At 39.9% G+C, this 17,335-nt stretch overlaps 1 protein-coding gene across 7 annotated transcripts in view; it reads right to left on the reverse strand.

Moving 5' to 3' along the window:
* Nucleotides 1-17,335, reverse strand: part of CACNA2D1 (calcium voltage-gated channel auxiliary subunit alpha2delta 1) — a 372,424-nt gene that overhangs the window by 31,716 nt on the left and 323,373 nt on the right. For 4 of the 7 annotated variants that reach the window (XM_068167726.1, XM_068167718.1, XM_068167771.1 and 1 more), the window contains 4 exons: nt 17,188-17,244; nt 12,922-12,993; nt 11,588-11,659; nt 6,229-6,290 (listed from right to left, as the gene is read on the reverse strand). In XM_068167726.1, coding sequence (XP_068023827.1) covers nt 6,229-6,290; nt 11,588-11,659; nt 12,922-12,993; nt 17,188-17,244 — 263 coding nt within the window. The remainder of the gene's footprint in view (nt 1-6,228; nt 6,291-11,587; nt 11,660-12,921; nt 12,994-17,187; nt 17,245-17,335) is intronic. The other 3 variants (XM_068167762.1, XM_068167753.1, XM_068167734.1) reach the window with 2 other exon arrangements.

Genomic DNA, 17,335 nt, shown 5'->3' on the forward strand with positions numbered 1-17,335 from the left:
GCTTCTATGTGTTTTGCAAGCAATTAACAGGTTAGGAACTTGGATCATCATAAGACATGACAACTATGTACTGAAATACCATCCTTACACTCTCTGAAACCTGCTTTCGCAAGTAGGTTCATGCTGGTCCTGAAGTTTTCTGTGTTCATTCTTATTTACACTTTTAAGCATAAATGCAATTTTTAATCGGTAAGCAAGGAATCTTCAAATAATTGTAAATAATAAAATATATTATTTCTTATATCTATCTTGTAGTCACATAGCATCCCAAAGTAACACATGTAAAAATGATCACTGATTGCCTTAAGTACCATGTACTGATCTTCATGCATCATATGACAGAGTCTCCTTTTACTAATAAAACAGCTAGAGGTATTGATTAGGAAGGGTATCTGTCAAACTTTAATTCACATTATATTCACGATACAAAATGTTGCAGCTGCTGTTCTGAGGGCAGCTGCTGGACATGTGTAGAGTGCATGTGTAGAGTAGCTGACCAATTCCTTAGCTGCATAGTGCAAAACAGTAACATTCCATGTGAGCAAAGAACAACATCCTCACATTGGCACCCTTTGATTGGAACACACTGCAGAAGCCACCTCCTGGATGTGCTGGCACCTCTTATGGGGAAAAGATTCTAGCTTATGTATGTGGTTGGATTTTAATGGTCAAGGGATTTATAATGAAGAGAATAAAAACCAGCCACACTGAGCAATAGACACTTCAGTTAGGCATCTTCAGTTACGGCTGCTAGGGACTTCTGCTTCTGTTAGTTCACTACCTTGTCTGGCAAGGGCTTTAGTGTGGGGATACTGCAAGGGATATGCTCAGGACTTCCATTAACTGCTTCGTCTGTTAAGGGATTCCAGGACTTCTGCTGTTAAGTGGGACTCTAAGACTCCGTAATGTTGGGGATTCTACAACGCAGCAATAAAGGACTTGTGGGGAGGGTTTCTGGTATTCTCTGCCCTCTGCATTTCTGGAATCTCATTGATATATGGCAACAGGGTTTGTGCCTTCATCCACCACCCAATGGTGCCCATATTGGGAATATAAAGAAAACAACAGCAAAATATTTTCTTCAAGTCTTCAGTCACCACTAAAAATCTCTGAACATCATTGTGTAATAATATTTTCAGAGTTACAAAGCATTTGCAATGTATTTTCTTTGAGATTATGTTATTTTCTCTTAAAAATACATAGGGCTTTGCAGGTAAGTTCAATGCACATGAGAAGAGCTCAGTTCTAGAAAGGTATATAAAGAACAAGAGGTGTGAGGTATCATCATCTCCCACGTCACATTCTTAATTTCTGCACTTGGATTTCATCACTATATAACTGCAAAGGTTTCTAATGGATAGCTGCAGAAATTAACATTTCAAATGTTGTACAATTGAGCCATAAAAGTGATGACCTTCAATGATACATTTGCCATTTAAACATAATGCAAGTGAGATTAGTAGAAGGCTATCACTAAATATTCAGCAATTCTCCTCTAGGGAAATCAGTAGCAGTATACCTGTCATTAGCAGTTACTGCTAGCAGAAATTGCTAATTAAAATTTATAATTTCATGTTTAATAGGTTTTATGTAATGTGAGTCCATGGATTTATTGCTGTATCTCATGCCAGGGAGCTCAGAAAGACTTAAGAAGTCAAATAAATTAAATGCAATTTTTTTTGTAACTGATTGCTTGATGGCAAAATCTGATAAAAGTTTCTTTTCTTGCAGAGTATTAAGACAGAGAAAGTTCAACAGCAAAATGTCATGCTGAATAACAGATCCTACATTTGCATTCTCTTGTTAAAAGTTATTTTTTTAGTTGTACATACAAATGTACTCTACTCAGCCCTGGTGAGACCCCACCTGGAGTACTGCCTCCAGTTCTGGAGCCCCTATTACAAGAGGGATATGGAGGTGCTGGAACGTGTCCAGAGAAGGGCCACGAGGATGATCAGAGGGCTGGAGCACCTCTCCTATGAGGACAGACTGAAGGAGTTGGGGCTGTTCAGTCTGCAGAAGCGAAGGCTCCAAGGTGACCTAATTGTGGCCTTCTGGTATCTGAAGGGGGCCTACAGGAAGGGTGGGGAGGGACTTCTCAGGATCTTAGGTAGTGATAGGACTAGGGGGAATGGAATGAAGCTGGAGGTGGGGAGATTCAGGCTGGATGTGAGGAGGAGGTTCTTCACCATGAGAGTGGTGAAGCCCTGGAATGGGTTGTCCAGGGAGGTGGTCGAGGCCCCATCCCTGGAGGTGTTTAAGAGCAGGCTGGATGAGGCTCTGTCCAGCCTGATCTAGTGTGGGGTGTCCCTGCCCATGGCAGGGGGGTTGGACCTAGATGATCCTTGTGGTCCTTTTCAACCCTGACTGATGCTATGATACTATGAATTAATGTTTGCATTCTCGTTGGTTGTACATCTGTGCAAAGGATAACAGAAAATGGGAGTGAGCTTGGTTGAGGACTAGTGTAATTCATTACGATAAAAGTAGTGTTTTGGTAAAAAAATTGACTCAGTATTTTTCCATCTAGTTTTGATCTCCAGTATTTTAGCTTTTCTGGCACTTGGTAAACCTTAATTTGTTTTGGATAATAGCAAGTTTCTAAATTCCTTCTAATATTACAAAGCCCTGTGGTTAAATGAGGTTGAAATAATATACACACCACAGCTGCATTCAAGGTGGGATGTGTTCTTACCCATTACTTCATTTGTTCCTGCTGTCATTCATCAAATAATTTTTAGAACAATGGGTTCAAGCTTGAACATAGATTTCAACTCAAAATGAGGAGAAACATTTTTACAGTGAGGATGATGGAGCACTGGAACAGGCTGCCCAGAGAGGTTGTGGAGTCTCCTTCTCTGGACATACTCAAAACCTGTTCAGAGGCATCCCTGTACAGACTACCCTAAGTGATCCTGCTTTGTCAGGGGGGTTGGACCCAACGATCTCTCGAGGTCCCTTCCAACCTCTAATGTACTGTGATGCTGTGATACTCTGATACATACAAAGAAGAATCAGTGCAACTTAGTTAAAACACCTCAAAAACAGATACAGATTTCAGAGATAACTGGTAGCATGATTCTTGCCCCTAACAACTGAAATGAAGGTAGAGAAAGTCATCATATAAGTAATCATATAAGTAAGTCTGTGTTGATAGGTTGGACTCGATGATCCTCGAGGTCTCTTCCAACCTTGGTTATACTGTGATACTGTGATACTGTGATAATGATGTTAACTAAAAAATATTTGCAAAAACATGCCACATTTTTATTTAGACTAAAATATAGCATTTTCCTTCTTAACATGCATTTTAAAACAAGAACACAGTGACAAAGCAAAGAAAAAAGAGTGAGGAGAAATCTAAGAGAAAGTATACAATTAAAGGTCAAAGTATATTACAATACAGGAAAACAAAGCACCAATCATAAAAAAAGTATGTGTTTTTCTTGCATACAGAATTACACTTGTGATAAATCTCAACAGATGGATGAAAGATTTTGGTTCTAGTCCTTGCATAGAGCAAACAATTCTGAGCTCTAAATCTGTAAAGGAATCCAGAAAATCCTGCAGGCCTGGACACCAGACAATATGTTTTGGACTTAGAACAGAAACTGTAATGCTAAAAATATCTTTAAAATAAAACAGGTAAGTAACTACACTAAAGAAGGTGAGGCAGGTCCAGAGGAGGGTCATGAAAATGATCAGGGGCTGGAACGCCTGTGCTACAAGAAAAGGTTGAGGGAGCTGGGGTTGTTCAGCCTGGAGAATAAAAGGCTCCAGGGGGACCTAATAGCAGCCTTCCAGTACCTGAAGGGAGAAGAGGAGAGGAGAGGAGAGGAGAGGAGAGGAGAGGAGAGGAGAGGAGAGGAGAGGAGAGGAGAGGAGAGGAGAGGAGAGGAGAGGAGAGGAGAGGAGAGGAGAGGAGAGGAGAGGAGAGGAGAGGAGAGGAGAGGAGAGGAGAGGAGAGGAGAGGAGAGGAGAGGAGAGGAGAGGAGAGGAGAGGAGAGGAGAGGAGAGGAGAGGAGAGGAGAGGAGAGGAGAGGAGAGGAGAGGAGAGGAGAGGAGAGGAGAGGAGAGGAGAGGAGAGGAGAGGAGAGGAGAGGAGAGGAGAGGAGAGGAGAGGAGCGGAGAGGAGAGGAGCGGAGAGGAGCGGAGCGGAGAGGAGAGGAGAGGAGAGGAGAGGAGAGGAGAGGAGAGGAGAGGAGAGGAGAGGAGAGGTTGGAAAAGACCTTTGAGATCATTGAGTCCAACCTACCATCCAACACTGTCTAATCAACTAAACCATGGCACCAAGCACCCCATCCAGTCTCTTGTTAAACACCTCCAGTGAAGGTGACTCAACTACCTCCCCAGGCAGCCCATTCCAATGGGCAATCACTCTTTCTATGAAGAACTTCTTCCTAACATCCAACCAAAACCTCCCCTGTTGCAGCTTGAGACTATGTCCTCTTGTTCTGGTGCTGGTTGCCTGGGAGAAGAGACCAGCCTCCACCTAGCTACAACCTCCCTTCAGGTAGTTGTAGAGAGCAATAAGGTCTCCCCTGACCTCCTCTTCTCCAGAATACGCAACCCCAGCTCCATCAGACTCTCCTCATAGGGCTTGTGTTCCAAACCCCTCACCAACTTTGTTGCCCTTCTCTGGACACATTCCAGCAAGTCAACATCCTTCCTAAACTGAGGGGCCCAGAACTGGACACAGTCCTCGAAGTGTGGCCTAACCAGTGCTGAGTATAGGGCCACAATGACCTCCTTGCTCCTGCTGGCCCCACTGTTCCTGATACACCTGGGCACACTGCTGGCTCATGTTCAGCCTACTATCAATCAGTACTCCCAGGTCCCTCTCTGCCTGGCCGCTCTCCAGCCACTCTGACCCCAGCCTGTAGCTCTGCATGGAGTTGTTGTGGCCAGTGTGCAGAACCCAGCACTTGGATGTGTTGAATCTCATGCCGTTGGGCTCTGCCCATCTGCCCAGCCTGTCAAGGTCCCTCTGCAGAGCTCTCCAACCCTCTAACAGATCAACACCTGCCCCCAACTTGGTGTCATCCACAAATTTACTGATGATGGACTCAATCCCCTTGTCCAGGTCACCAATAAAGATATTGAACAGGATGGGGCCCAGCACTGATCCCTGGGGGACACCACTCGTGACTGACTGCCAGGTGCATGTCGCACCCTTCATCACCACTCTCTGGGCTTGGCCCTCCAGCCAGTTCTTAACCTAATGCAGAGCACTGCTGTCCAAGCCATGGGCTGACAGCTTGGCCAGGAGTTTGCTGTGGGGGACGGTGTCAAAGGCCTTGCTGAAGTCCAGGCAGACTACATCCACAGCCTTCCCCACATCCACTAGGTGGTCACCTGATCATAGAAGGCGATCAGGTTGGTCAGGCAGGACCTGCCCTTCCCAAATCCATGCTGGCTGGACCCTCATCCCCTCATCCCTTGGCCATCCTGTAAGTGCTGTATGATTGCACTCAAGATGACCTGTTCCATAATCTTGCCTGGCACTGAGGTCAGGCTGACAGGTCTGTAATTCCCTGGCTCCTCCTTCTGGCCTTTCTTGTGGATGGGCATCACGTTGGCCAGCTTCCAGTCATCTGGGACCTCTCCAGTGAGCCAGGACTGTTGAAAAATGATGGAGAGTGGCTTGGCCAGCTCATCTGACAGCTCTCTCAGCACCCTAGGATGGATCCCATCCAATCCCATGGATTTGTGGGGATCCAAGTGGCTGATCAGGTCTCTAACTACTTCCTCCTGGATTACAGGGAAACTATACTGCTCCCCAACTCCATCTGCCAGCTCAGGAGGCCAGTTGTCTGGAAGACAACCTAACCTGCTATAAAAAATTGAGGCAAAGAAGGTGTTAGGGAGCCTATGGAAAGGCTGCAGAGGGACTTTTCATAGAGGTGTCTAGCAATAGGACTGTTTCCAAAGGCCTCCAGTGACAGGACAAGGGAAAAGGGTTTGAAGTTAGAGGAGATTTAGATTGGATGTTAGGAGTAAGTTCTTTAGCATGAGGGTGGTGGAACATTGAACCAGGTGGCCCAGGGAGGTCATTGAGGCCCCATCACTGGAGATATTCAAGGTCAAGCTCAGCAAGGCTCTGTGCAACTGATCTAGGGAAGGATATCCCTCCTCAGTGCAGGTTGTTTGGACTAGGTGACCCTTGGAGCTCCCTTCCAACCTAAACCATTCTATGATTCTGTAAGTCAGAGAACAGAAATCAGTTACCTGTAATCAGTGCCATTCACAGCAGTCCATGTATATGTTCTGTTCCCTTTATCAATGTATCTCTACAAAGAGATTGATGAAAAAATAAATTATTCTCTGAGGTTTCCATAAGCATGACCTTTTCTTGCAAAATACTTTTAAGTCAAGTTTGTTAAAAGAATGAGCTGAGCTTCCACTCCTTCACTTAAACATGTTCCAAACACAATATGCAGAAGAATCACCTATGTATTTTCTATTGAATATTAAAGATACGTAAATTACATAAAAACAAACATAACCTATCATTTTCCCTTTTAAATTGATTAGCCAGGGCTATGCAACAGTTTTTCTATATGAATTTGACAAAAGGCTTTATCCCCTTTTTGCACATTTTGCAGTTAAAATGTGAAAAGAAAAATCCTCAGTAATAAAAAGACTTTGCAGGTAATTCTAACAACAGAACCACCCAGGATTTGTCCTTCCGAGTCACAGCACCACTGGCTAAATGTGTTTTGAGTCATACCTACAGGCACAGCCAGGCAATTCTGACTGCATAGGCACTCAGAGCTAAACTTACATGTGTTTCTAATCTTATTAGAAGGGCCTTGAATTTGGGAAAAATTTAACATGGAAGTGAATGTTTATTTTTAAATAACTGAATACATTAGGATAAGATTTACCGTTCATTTTCTTTTTGTATGACTAATAATGGGATAGGCACAGTCTCACAGTTCCCCCTAGACTTAATAATTAATGAACCTGGCTGACATCATTTTACTCTTTTTTCCACTTTGAAAACTGCAGTTTAATTCCAGCTGCAATATATTATTATTATTTTATAATCAGAGATTTGTAAGTATGCCAGCAAGGAAGTCTGTGCAGCTGTTGCATTGCAATATTACAATCATTGGTGAGAAGTGCCACAGGTATATATTTACACTAAGTGTGAAAAATCTCTATTGTTATGAAAAAGAGGTGTTTTGTTCTTTGGTTTTTTTTGCATTTATAATTAGAGCACTTCTCATTTGGATGCTGTTTTTCAGAACAGCATGACAGTATAAATAATTTAATAGTGAAAAAGAAAAAAATATTCAAAGAGACAATTAAGGAGAAAGAAAAAAAATACATGTATCAGTGCTTAAAACCCTAATATATTTTATATTTAAGGTAAAATGTGGATGAAGAGATTCCCATCCAAGTCTGTTTATATTCAATAATATGCTTATACTATCATTTGCAGTATTGGCAGTTCTTCCAAATCAGGTGCAGTGACATGGGCCGCACACTTCTGTGTGCTGGCAAAGTGGAGGGGAAGGAAAAGAAAAACTGAGCTTGTTTAAATCCTGTGAACATGCTTGAAAGCAAATTGACTGAAACCTCTCTTTCAAGACAACCAGCAGATCATACCTTCTCATACATCAGCTCCCATTTACCTTTGCCTACTTCATTATTGAGCGGTCTGAGATAATTTCATGCTCAGGTGGTCACTGCCAAAGAACCTACTACATGTTACTGCAGTTTTTGTGACTCTTCAGTTTTCACCTTCCACCCTTCACTGCCCACCCAGCTGCCTCAATGTGGCAATGCTTTTGTTCCTATGGCATCTTCTGTTAGCTGGAAAGCGCCTTAGGCCTAGGGAGACTCCAGCACACCCCACCCACACTTGCCACAAACCCAGTCTCTATGCTGTAGTATGAGGTCATCTCCCAAGACAGTGCTAGGGCCAGCTGCAATACAAAAGGAAAGCAATGCATGCTTAAACCAAAGAGCAAAACAAAAAGGACATAAATTTTAAGCCTCGAGACTGCAACTGCCAGTTCAGAGCAACTGACCACATCAACCCTTTTGTAAGAAAATATAAGAAGCTATCAAGTCCTAAGTGGTGCATGGCTCATGCATGGCTTATGGTCTAAAGAAGTTTTGTTCTGGTCCTAGCAGCCTGGAGCTGGGAGAGCATAATGGCTTCAAGTAGTCATCATTGTCAACCATCTCTAGCTGCTCCGTCTCACAGAAAGGTCTGAGTAGACAAAGAAATCTTAAACCATGATGCAGGGAAGGTAAGGGGAAAAATAATTTCACTGGGCAGTTAAAACATCTAAGATCAAAAGACTTGGGATATTCTATCCCAATAATAGACTGGAATCTGGCACCCCCAATGCCCAATGCTGTAGTTGACTCCAACATTTGCCAGCGTAAATTTTTTACTTCCCTCTTAAGGCAAACAGATGCAGGACCAGCTACTTCAGGTCTTTTTTACCAAATCCAGAAAAATGAATGCACAGCCTAAGATCTCTTCAATAACTTTTCCATGAATGCAATTTCTTGTATAACTCCAGTGGTCCTATTGTATTTTTATCACCTTCTAGTTCTCCCTCTTCTAACTGCCTGCTCAGAGCCCTTTTCACCTGTAGGCTTGGAAAGGCACTCCTTAAAACAAGTTTGAAAATGTCCCAGTGAGTTCCTCCCTTCAGGAGCAGCTTATCCTCAGCATAGATGCCAGAAAGATCTTGGACTCTCCCACAGTGGGTCAGGAATTATTCCGTCTCCCTTCAGAACAGGGGAACAGGCTGGTGGCTTTGTAAACAGGATGGGCTCCTGACATTGGTGAGGTAGCAGAGGTGGCTTGCCCTACCTGGCCAGCATGGCCCTATTCATTCACAATCCTTCAACAGTGGCAACACAAAAAGGCACATCTTTTGCCACACAGCAAGATTTCCCCATAGACTGTAAAGCAGCATTATAAAACCTTACTTAAAAGGGATGAGATGAAGGCTGCATTGTGAGAATGCACAGACAAGAGTCCTGACAGAAGGAAGAAGGACTGTTGGTCTCTGCTTTAGAAGAAGATGAGGAGAAGTGAAAGGTAGCATGAAGTCAGATACAGAGGAATGTAGGCAGTTTAGTGAGATACGGGACTCCATGGGTTCAAAGACCATAACTTATGGGCTTATTTTGCACCTGGACAATGTGTGAGGTCTGAGTTAAATTGACTTTCTTCACAGAGAGAAAGTAGGAAAGTATTACTCTGCTGACTACATGATTACATGATTATAATTAACATCATCTTTTATCTAAGATGATTTACAGCTCTATTTGTCTGCCCCATTGAAGCTGAGGTTCCCTACCCAAGAATAGAGTCTACAAGGTTCTACCCTTTCTGAATAAGTTATTACAAGGAAGATGGAGCCCAACACTGAGTGAAATTACAGAGACTTTGCAGTATAACAAAATACTATGACAATCTTTCTGCAACAAAGTCACAATCTTGTTAGAAGGGATTTGAATAAATACACAGATATTAATCTGTCTCCTCACAGGTGGACATGTGCAAGTCAAGTCACTAATCTCTTCAACAGCACCCATACCACAGGAATAAAAAAATGCCTCTGATGGATTAAGATCTTAAGCATGGCTTCCTGTCCTCATTCACACTCTTTTTAAATAACATTATTGGAAGCCAGCATGCTTTGTTAGATTCAGTGTGCATACTAAGGGACTGAGGAATGGTCATAAGATGTCCAGCTCTAGAGTCCTCAGTACTGGAAATACATGGACCTATTGGAGTGGGTCTAGAGGAAGGCCAAAAAAGATCAGAGGGATGGAACACCTTCCCTGTGAGGAAAGGCTGAGAGACTTAGGGTTGCTCAGTCTGGAGAAGGGAAGGCTCTGGGGAGACTTTATTACAGCCCTTCAATACATAAAGGAGGCTTATAAGAAAGATGGGGACAAACTTCTCATTAGGTAATGGTTTTAACCTGAGGGTAGATTTAGACTAGATATAAAAAAGAAATTTTTTATAATGAGAGTGATAATAAGGGTCATTTCCCAGAGACATGGTAGACGCCCCAAGCCTGGAAACACTCAGGGTCAGGTTGGATGGAACACTGAGCAACCTGATCTCACTGAAGATGTCCCTGCTCATTGAAGGAGGGCGCACCAGATGAATTTTCATGGTCCCTTCCAACACAAGCTGTTCTATAATTTGATGATTCTACATATGTTCCCAAAGGTCTTTTGTGGAACCAAGTGACCATGAGCTTCATATTGTGAAATCACAGGATGGATGAAGGTTTGAGACATGTTTCAGAAAAAATCAGCTCCATTCTCAGTTTCATCTTGCAAGGGTAGTGTCCATTGCCACTGATTTTCACACACACACAGAAGCTTCTGCCATGTTTTTTTCTGTATCAACATGAGATTAATTATACAGAAATCTTCCCTCAACACAAAATTCAGGTGAGAGAACTATTCAGTACTGAGCATTACTTTGTGTAATCTGGCCAAAATTTAAAGCAGAGTTAAAAGTTGCTACCATCTATTACAAATCGAATGGAATATAAACAAGGAATGTGCTGATTTTAATAGAACAAAAATCTTTTAAACCCTGAGGCCTGATTTCCTGTCAATTTAACTTGATTAGATTCTGTAGCTTATATGTTGTGAGAAGGAACCTCTTCACTGCACCATTCTGCCATTTAAGTACAAACAGCAGAGCTATTTTTGAGATGTCAATGTTACAGGACATAAGCAGGAGAGGGCAGCTAATATTACACGTGAAAAAATAACTACAGGGTCTCAAGTCATTCTGCTGAATAGTGTTATGGTGTAGTGTTTGCTTGATGTTATAAGTGCTTCATATTCTTCTGATAAGTCATTAAATTGTTCTGTTTTTTTTTTTTTTCAAGCTGTGTTACATTCCAAGTAAAAGCTTTACAAAGCTGTTGTAGAATTGTAACTGTGAGAACTGCACCTTTGGCACACCAGTCATAATTTATTCCTGTTGAGATCTCCAAGAAATAGAGCATACATGTAAAGATCCATACCATACCACATTTCCTATTGCTAGGAAATGTGCCTTATTAGAAATAAAAATCTTTAGTAGGAATTAGCATTTTGGGCAATAAAATAAAGAACACAACAGGCTGTTCAGAAAGCACAAGTGCAGAATATAAGATGAATTTGCTTATCCCAGATAGTTTTATTTATGGCATACAAATGCCATTTTTTTCTCATTATTTTCTTCCCATTCAACCACAACATAAACTACCAAACCCATGCCCACACGTCTCTGCAAGCAAACTAAGTACTTTGTTTGGGTATTCATGCACAGAAGTAGGCTGGGTCCATTTCTTGGTCAACAGAATGTAAGACCTCATCAACAACTGACTGATTAATGATGCATCAAAGAAACCAAGAAACAAAACAATTCTTCTTTTCATAAGGACATAATTTCTTTCACTATAAGCCAGTAAAGCTAGCAGTCTAGAGGGGAAAAAATGATACAAACTGACATTACAAAATGAAAATCTTTTCATCATTTAATTTTTTTTACAGGTTTTGTTTGTTCCTGTAAATGTAATTGCCTGTATTCCTTTCTTACCTCATCTTGGGACTTGACCAGCGTTTCAAATGTTTTTTCTCCACTTTCTCCATCTATCATTTTTTTCCGAATCTATTGTCAAGGAAGAATAAGTAAAAACAAGCAAACAAAAAAACTAGCACTGCATGCAGCAAGAACAATCTTTTCAGTGATTCAAAAGACTTCACAGGAACACAGAAAATAGTGATGCATATGAAAGACATGGCCCTTAAAACGAAGTGAAGTTTACAGTTTTCAGATTTTTACAACTAGAAGTTGCTTTATCCAAATACCTACTGAATCAACAGTTAGGAACAACACTTCTGGTATACTTTACATAGCAAGACCACCCCCCATGTTGCTAAGGGCAATAGCAAGACTATGAATTCAGTGTGGATGAGGAGTTTTGTCCAGCATTTCTTGTGCTTTGCAGTAAGATCCTGGTAGCAGTAGTGAGTCACAAAACCTTTTGTTGTTTTTTTTACAGTCTGAGAGCAATTTCTCTCTGAAGCAGGCATTTCAGAGAAACTTAAGGCAGAATTTAACAGATACCAAGAAATGCTGATTAGTGTCATTTTGAACAAACAATTTAAAACAAAGTGGAAAAAATATGATAGAAGATGATAAAATGTTCAAAACTCCTCTGTTTTATTTCACAAACTAATAATGCATTTTTAAAAAAATCCACTATTTCAATTTATTAAAAAATGAGTAATAAAATATATACTGGGGAATTAAATTTGGTGCTGATAATGCCAAGGTCGCGGGTTCGATCCCCCTATGGGCCAACACCGAACGTTATTGAGTCACTCTCTGTTTTGGATGTGGCACTTGGTGCCATGGTTTAGAAGTCATGAGGTCCTGGGTGACAGGTTACACTTGATGATCTTTGAGGTCTTTTCCAACCTTATTGATTCTATGATTCTATGATGTGTTGTCAATACTAAGCTTTTTTAGTTCTCTCACCACAGCAGTCAACTCACCTTAGTAAGAGACAGAGAAATACTTTTAAAACAGTTCAGGTAATATATGAATATCCTAATAAAAACTGTTCTGCTCTAAAAAACATTACAAGCTTCATCCCCAGGAATTGCTACTTTACAAAGAAAAAATAAAACAAAATAGCAATCATACTGTCTCAAAATCAGAGGAATATAATACATTATTCTTGACGATGAGTAATACCAGGTCTCATAACTTTGTCTCTCTTTATAACATCATTATCTTGACAAATTTTAAATTGAAATTTATGGTGAAATATTTTCCCATTCAAAATCTAGACCATTTATTGTTTTTCAGTTATTACACAATGAAATACAAGCAGCAACAGGTACCAAGAAACTAGGCAATCTCACCTCAACTTTAATATCATTTTCCAGTTCAGCATCTAGAAAATCCAGCGTGACAGGCTCCTGGGATTTAGGATTCTGGAGTAGAAGATAGTTAATGATCAAATAATAAAGACGGAGTGCTATAATGTACAAATCATTCTAATCCCTTCATTTCAAAGTAAACTGCTTAACTGGGCTTACTTACCTATCTATTTTAATCTCTTACAGTATGATGAATTACTAGTGGCCTTACCTCATTCATTTTACTTCATTAGAGAGGTTACTTGGGGAAGTGAAAATCAAATTAACACTAATGGCCAGTGTCAATCTACAGTCTGTTGTCTGTTATCATGCTGGGAAGCTGCTTTTCCTACTGCTGGGATATCACAGATTATAAGGGTGGGAGAAGACATATCAGAGGAGGCTTCAGATATGAATTCCCAAGAAGGGAATCAGAAATCTTGGACAGTTTTCCAATTGACCAGTAACATGGGGACACTGAACTCTTTTGCAGTTTTGCCAAAAGCAGGCTGCAGACTTGCTGTGACAAGGTGGGAAAGGACTTCAGTACAAGATTTGAAGAGGTAGTAATTACAGTAAATTGCTTGTTTGTTATAAAAAATAATCTCTTGTGACCAGCATTACAGGATTTCTCTGAACACCTAGCAGTTGCAACATCAGTAACTTTCTCAAGTCAAGAGACAGAGACCTATAGCACAGAAACTCTGTGACAGCAGCTTCAAGACCTAAGGAATGGACCTGATGTTGACTCTTGACTGTGGAGCACAGAGAAGTTTGGCTATCTGCATCTGTAGTAAACCTATCCCATAGGAGAATGGGAAAGCCATTGTAGCTCTGCCAAACTAGCTCAGATCACTCTCCAGCCTCTGCTCCTGGATAAGTTGCAGCCTCCATCTACTTAGACAGAGGAATCCATTTATTTTGAGCAAGTTTGGCTAAGCCTCAGTGACTTTGTATTTTATGGTATAAAAACCCTTAATCCTCCTCACTCAGTACCTATTTAATATACCCCCTCAATAAAGGATTTTTAGAAAAACTTGTACGGTGATATGTTATGTAACCATTTAAATCTGATCATTTATAATAGCAAATTTTAAAAGTACAGGTTCTTTATTATTTTTAATTGATAATAATTTGCTTGCTGTAATAGGACAGTGAATTTGAAAGAAGAAAACCAGATGGTACAATACCAGGCTGGATGAGGCTCTGGCCAGCCTGATCTAGTGTGGGGTGTCCCTGCCCATGGCAGGGGGGTTGGAACTAGATGATCCTTGTGGTCCCTTCCAACCCTGACTGATACTATGATACATGAAAGGCTCACAAGGCCTAGTTTTCTCAGTAAGTGACTGCTGTTTCTTATACAATTAGCAACAAAAAATTTTCATGACTTGATACTATTGTTGAATAGTATAGTTTTAGTTGTTTATTTATTTTTAATTGATAATAATTTCCTTTGTGTAACAGGACAGTTCATACATGAAAGGATCCCAAAGCCTAGTTATCTCAGTAGCTGAGCACTATTCTTTCACAAAGAACAACACAACAATTGTCATTGTCTGATACTATTGTTTCAAGACTAGTGTAATTTATGATAGTGATATATTTAGTGGATTTCAGCTAAACTAAGTTGTCTCCAGGGTAGACTAAGGTCCCTTCTTTCAAAATGATAGCTGTATTCTTCCTAACACTGACAGTTACATGTCAGATGCACTTGTGACTACTCTATCAAAGAGTGTGTGTTTCATCCATCCTGGACAGCTGGTAAAAGATCCCTTCACGAAATAGTGTAGAACAATAAGATCTTAACAGTAGCCCTTATTTTCAAGACTGTAATATATAATAGTGTTAGGAAACAAAAGATCATTCCTTCATATTCTTGAGGAACTGATGTATGTATTTCTGAGCATATGGAATCATTCCTGTTTCTAGCAAGTAAGACTTATTATCTGCTAAGAATGACGTTAATAAATTTCTTCTCAGAACGAGAATACGGAAATATTGCAGGTATTTCTTTTAAATGTCTACTGATATATGCATGTTCTTATTTGTGTAGGATAGATAAAACTATCAAGTTTAATACAGTAGCATTAACATATGCTCCCTGCCAACTTTAAACAATTCAATTACTGTTATGCAGTTGTTTCCCCCCACCACCAACAAATCCACACTCTCAAAATAAATAACAAAAGTCTAAAATGCAAAAATAAATCTGAAAAAAATGTATTTTCTTACATGCAATGGATAATGAATAGCATGGTCAAACCCAAACAGCATGCATGAAGCCATTGGCATGGCAGAGGAGGCATTTATGAAGTTCGCATTCCATTTCAACACACAAAGGAACAGAGAAGAAACAAAATGGTAAAAAAAAAAGAAAAAAAATGCCATCACATCAAATCAAGACCAAGATTCACTTCAAATGATAACCCAGGCTAGACATAGCTAAGGAGTCCCAACGACAAAATAGTCAATTTTAAGAGTCCATTACAGTACAAGTATATATTAACTGTTCTTGTTCTTTTTAAGACTCATATCACCACACATTCTTTAAAAGGTATTTAATGATCACTTTTAACAGATGAAGAAACTAAACATGTGTAGATACATTATATAATATGTCTGAGGCACAAAGAAAGGTATTATGAATTAGAACAGAAAATTCCTAGCCTCATACTTTCAATGGAAGATTATTTTCCCACTGCCATTTTCCCCCCAATAATGTGTTTTTAACAGTATTTGGGCTCCATATTTTTTTTTTCTTCCAAGGTTGCCATTTAGTGGGGTTTATTCCAAGCTGTGAAGAAACAAACTTACTATTCAGTTTGCTCTTCTCTTTATCCAGTCATGCACACAGCATGACTAGAATAAGCATAACACCACCACATTCACCAGCACAACTTAATAAAAAAAAAGGAGAAGTAAATCACTAGCAATGAAGCATGCAAATAAACGGTGCAATCTATTTTCAGTATGGCAAATAAAGGCAAAGATCTAATATTTCAATGACAAATCAAAAAGGAAACAAAGAAAGAAAGAACTGGCACAGCAACATGAAATAATGTTTGTTAAAAGATCTTGTGTTTTGGGAGGTCGGTATTCTCACAAACTCTACAGAAGGTATTCTCTGCTGACTTTCAGGAGTCTACTTCCTAGTCATACCTGCCAGTACTAACAAAGTCACATTTTGTTAGGTTTTTAAAATAGGTTGGTGGTAAGATAGTAGCCAAATCCAGGACCCCAGAGGAGGACCCAGGAAGATCCATAATGGATGGGAGCCCAGAGCTTTTCTAGACCTCATCTCGCTAGGCAGGCAGCACCACCAGGCAAACCCAGCAACAGCCAAATCATACCATAGCATGCTGAGGAGCCAGGGGTGCTCAGAAAATTGAGATTTTTTATATGTTCCAGAGCTATTTTCTGCAGTGCACAAACAAAATATCTTGTTCTTCTACATGTGGTATAAAGGCAGCACTTGACACTCAGTAAAATCACTGACTTTAATTAGATTAGGATTTTATACCATGTTTTACTGGCGTTGTTATGCAAGACACCAGTTTTACATTATATATTCTAATATGTGTAAGAAATCAGCATGGTATACTGTACCTAATCTAGTTATTTTGCTAGTGATATCGTTACTCTATTTCTTCAAGGATTTTTAAGTTTTCGTTTAATGTTTTCTGCCCAGGCATCGCATTATATAAATGTTGCTAATTTCCTTGTATAGGTTGACAGCAGTTAAGTCTCTGGAGCTGGATGTGTTACACCAATAAACTGATGAAAATAGCAGATAAAACATATGCCCTACTCTGACTTCCCTAGGATGAAAATTGAACAGCTAATTCAAACTCTGTAGTGTTAGACAGCATACACTGTACAATAAAGCTTGGCAATCAAGCCACAAGAAAGATCTTTTCTAGACACTGGGTTTATGCAAGTAAAATCAACACAAGTAGTCTCTCTTATTTTTTATTTCTTTTTTCAGTCTTCAAATTAATTTCAAAATCTGAAGAATAAATTTTGCAGCACAGATCTAATTAGCACCTATTAGTAAAGCACTACAATTCAATGGAATGCCCTTCACCACAGACAATAACATATTTTCTATTATTTAAACAAGGAAGGATGCAAGCTTCATGCTTTGGAAGCTGTTTGTCAAAATAAACAGTTCTCTAGTTAGATTTTTCCTAGTAAGCAGGGCAGAAGCTTTCTATTTGTACTTTCAAGTCTATGCAATCTAATGCACTAATCACCTCCATCCAAAGTTACCTGTACATTTGGTCTCCTTTTTCTCAGTTTAACTTTTGGTATGCCCACACCAATTTGCTGAAGTAATAAAAAAGCAGTAATTTATATTTTTACACTATTAGTAAACAGCCTACTTAAAGAATGGAAATCTTCTCTCAATGTCTATACT

The sequence above is a fragment of the Melanerpes formicivorus genome, unplaced genomic scaffold (assembly GCF_026170545.1).
Source record: "Melanerpes formicivorus ecotype bairdi unplaced genomic scaffold, bMelFor1.0.p_v2 SCAF_3, whole genome shotgun sequence".
Classification (NCBI taxonomy): Eukaryota; Metazoa; Chordata; class Aves; order Piciformes; family Picidae; genus Melanerpes; species Melanerpes formicivorus.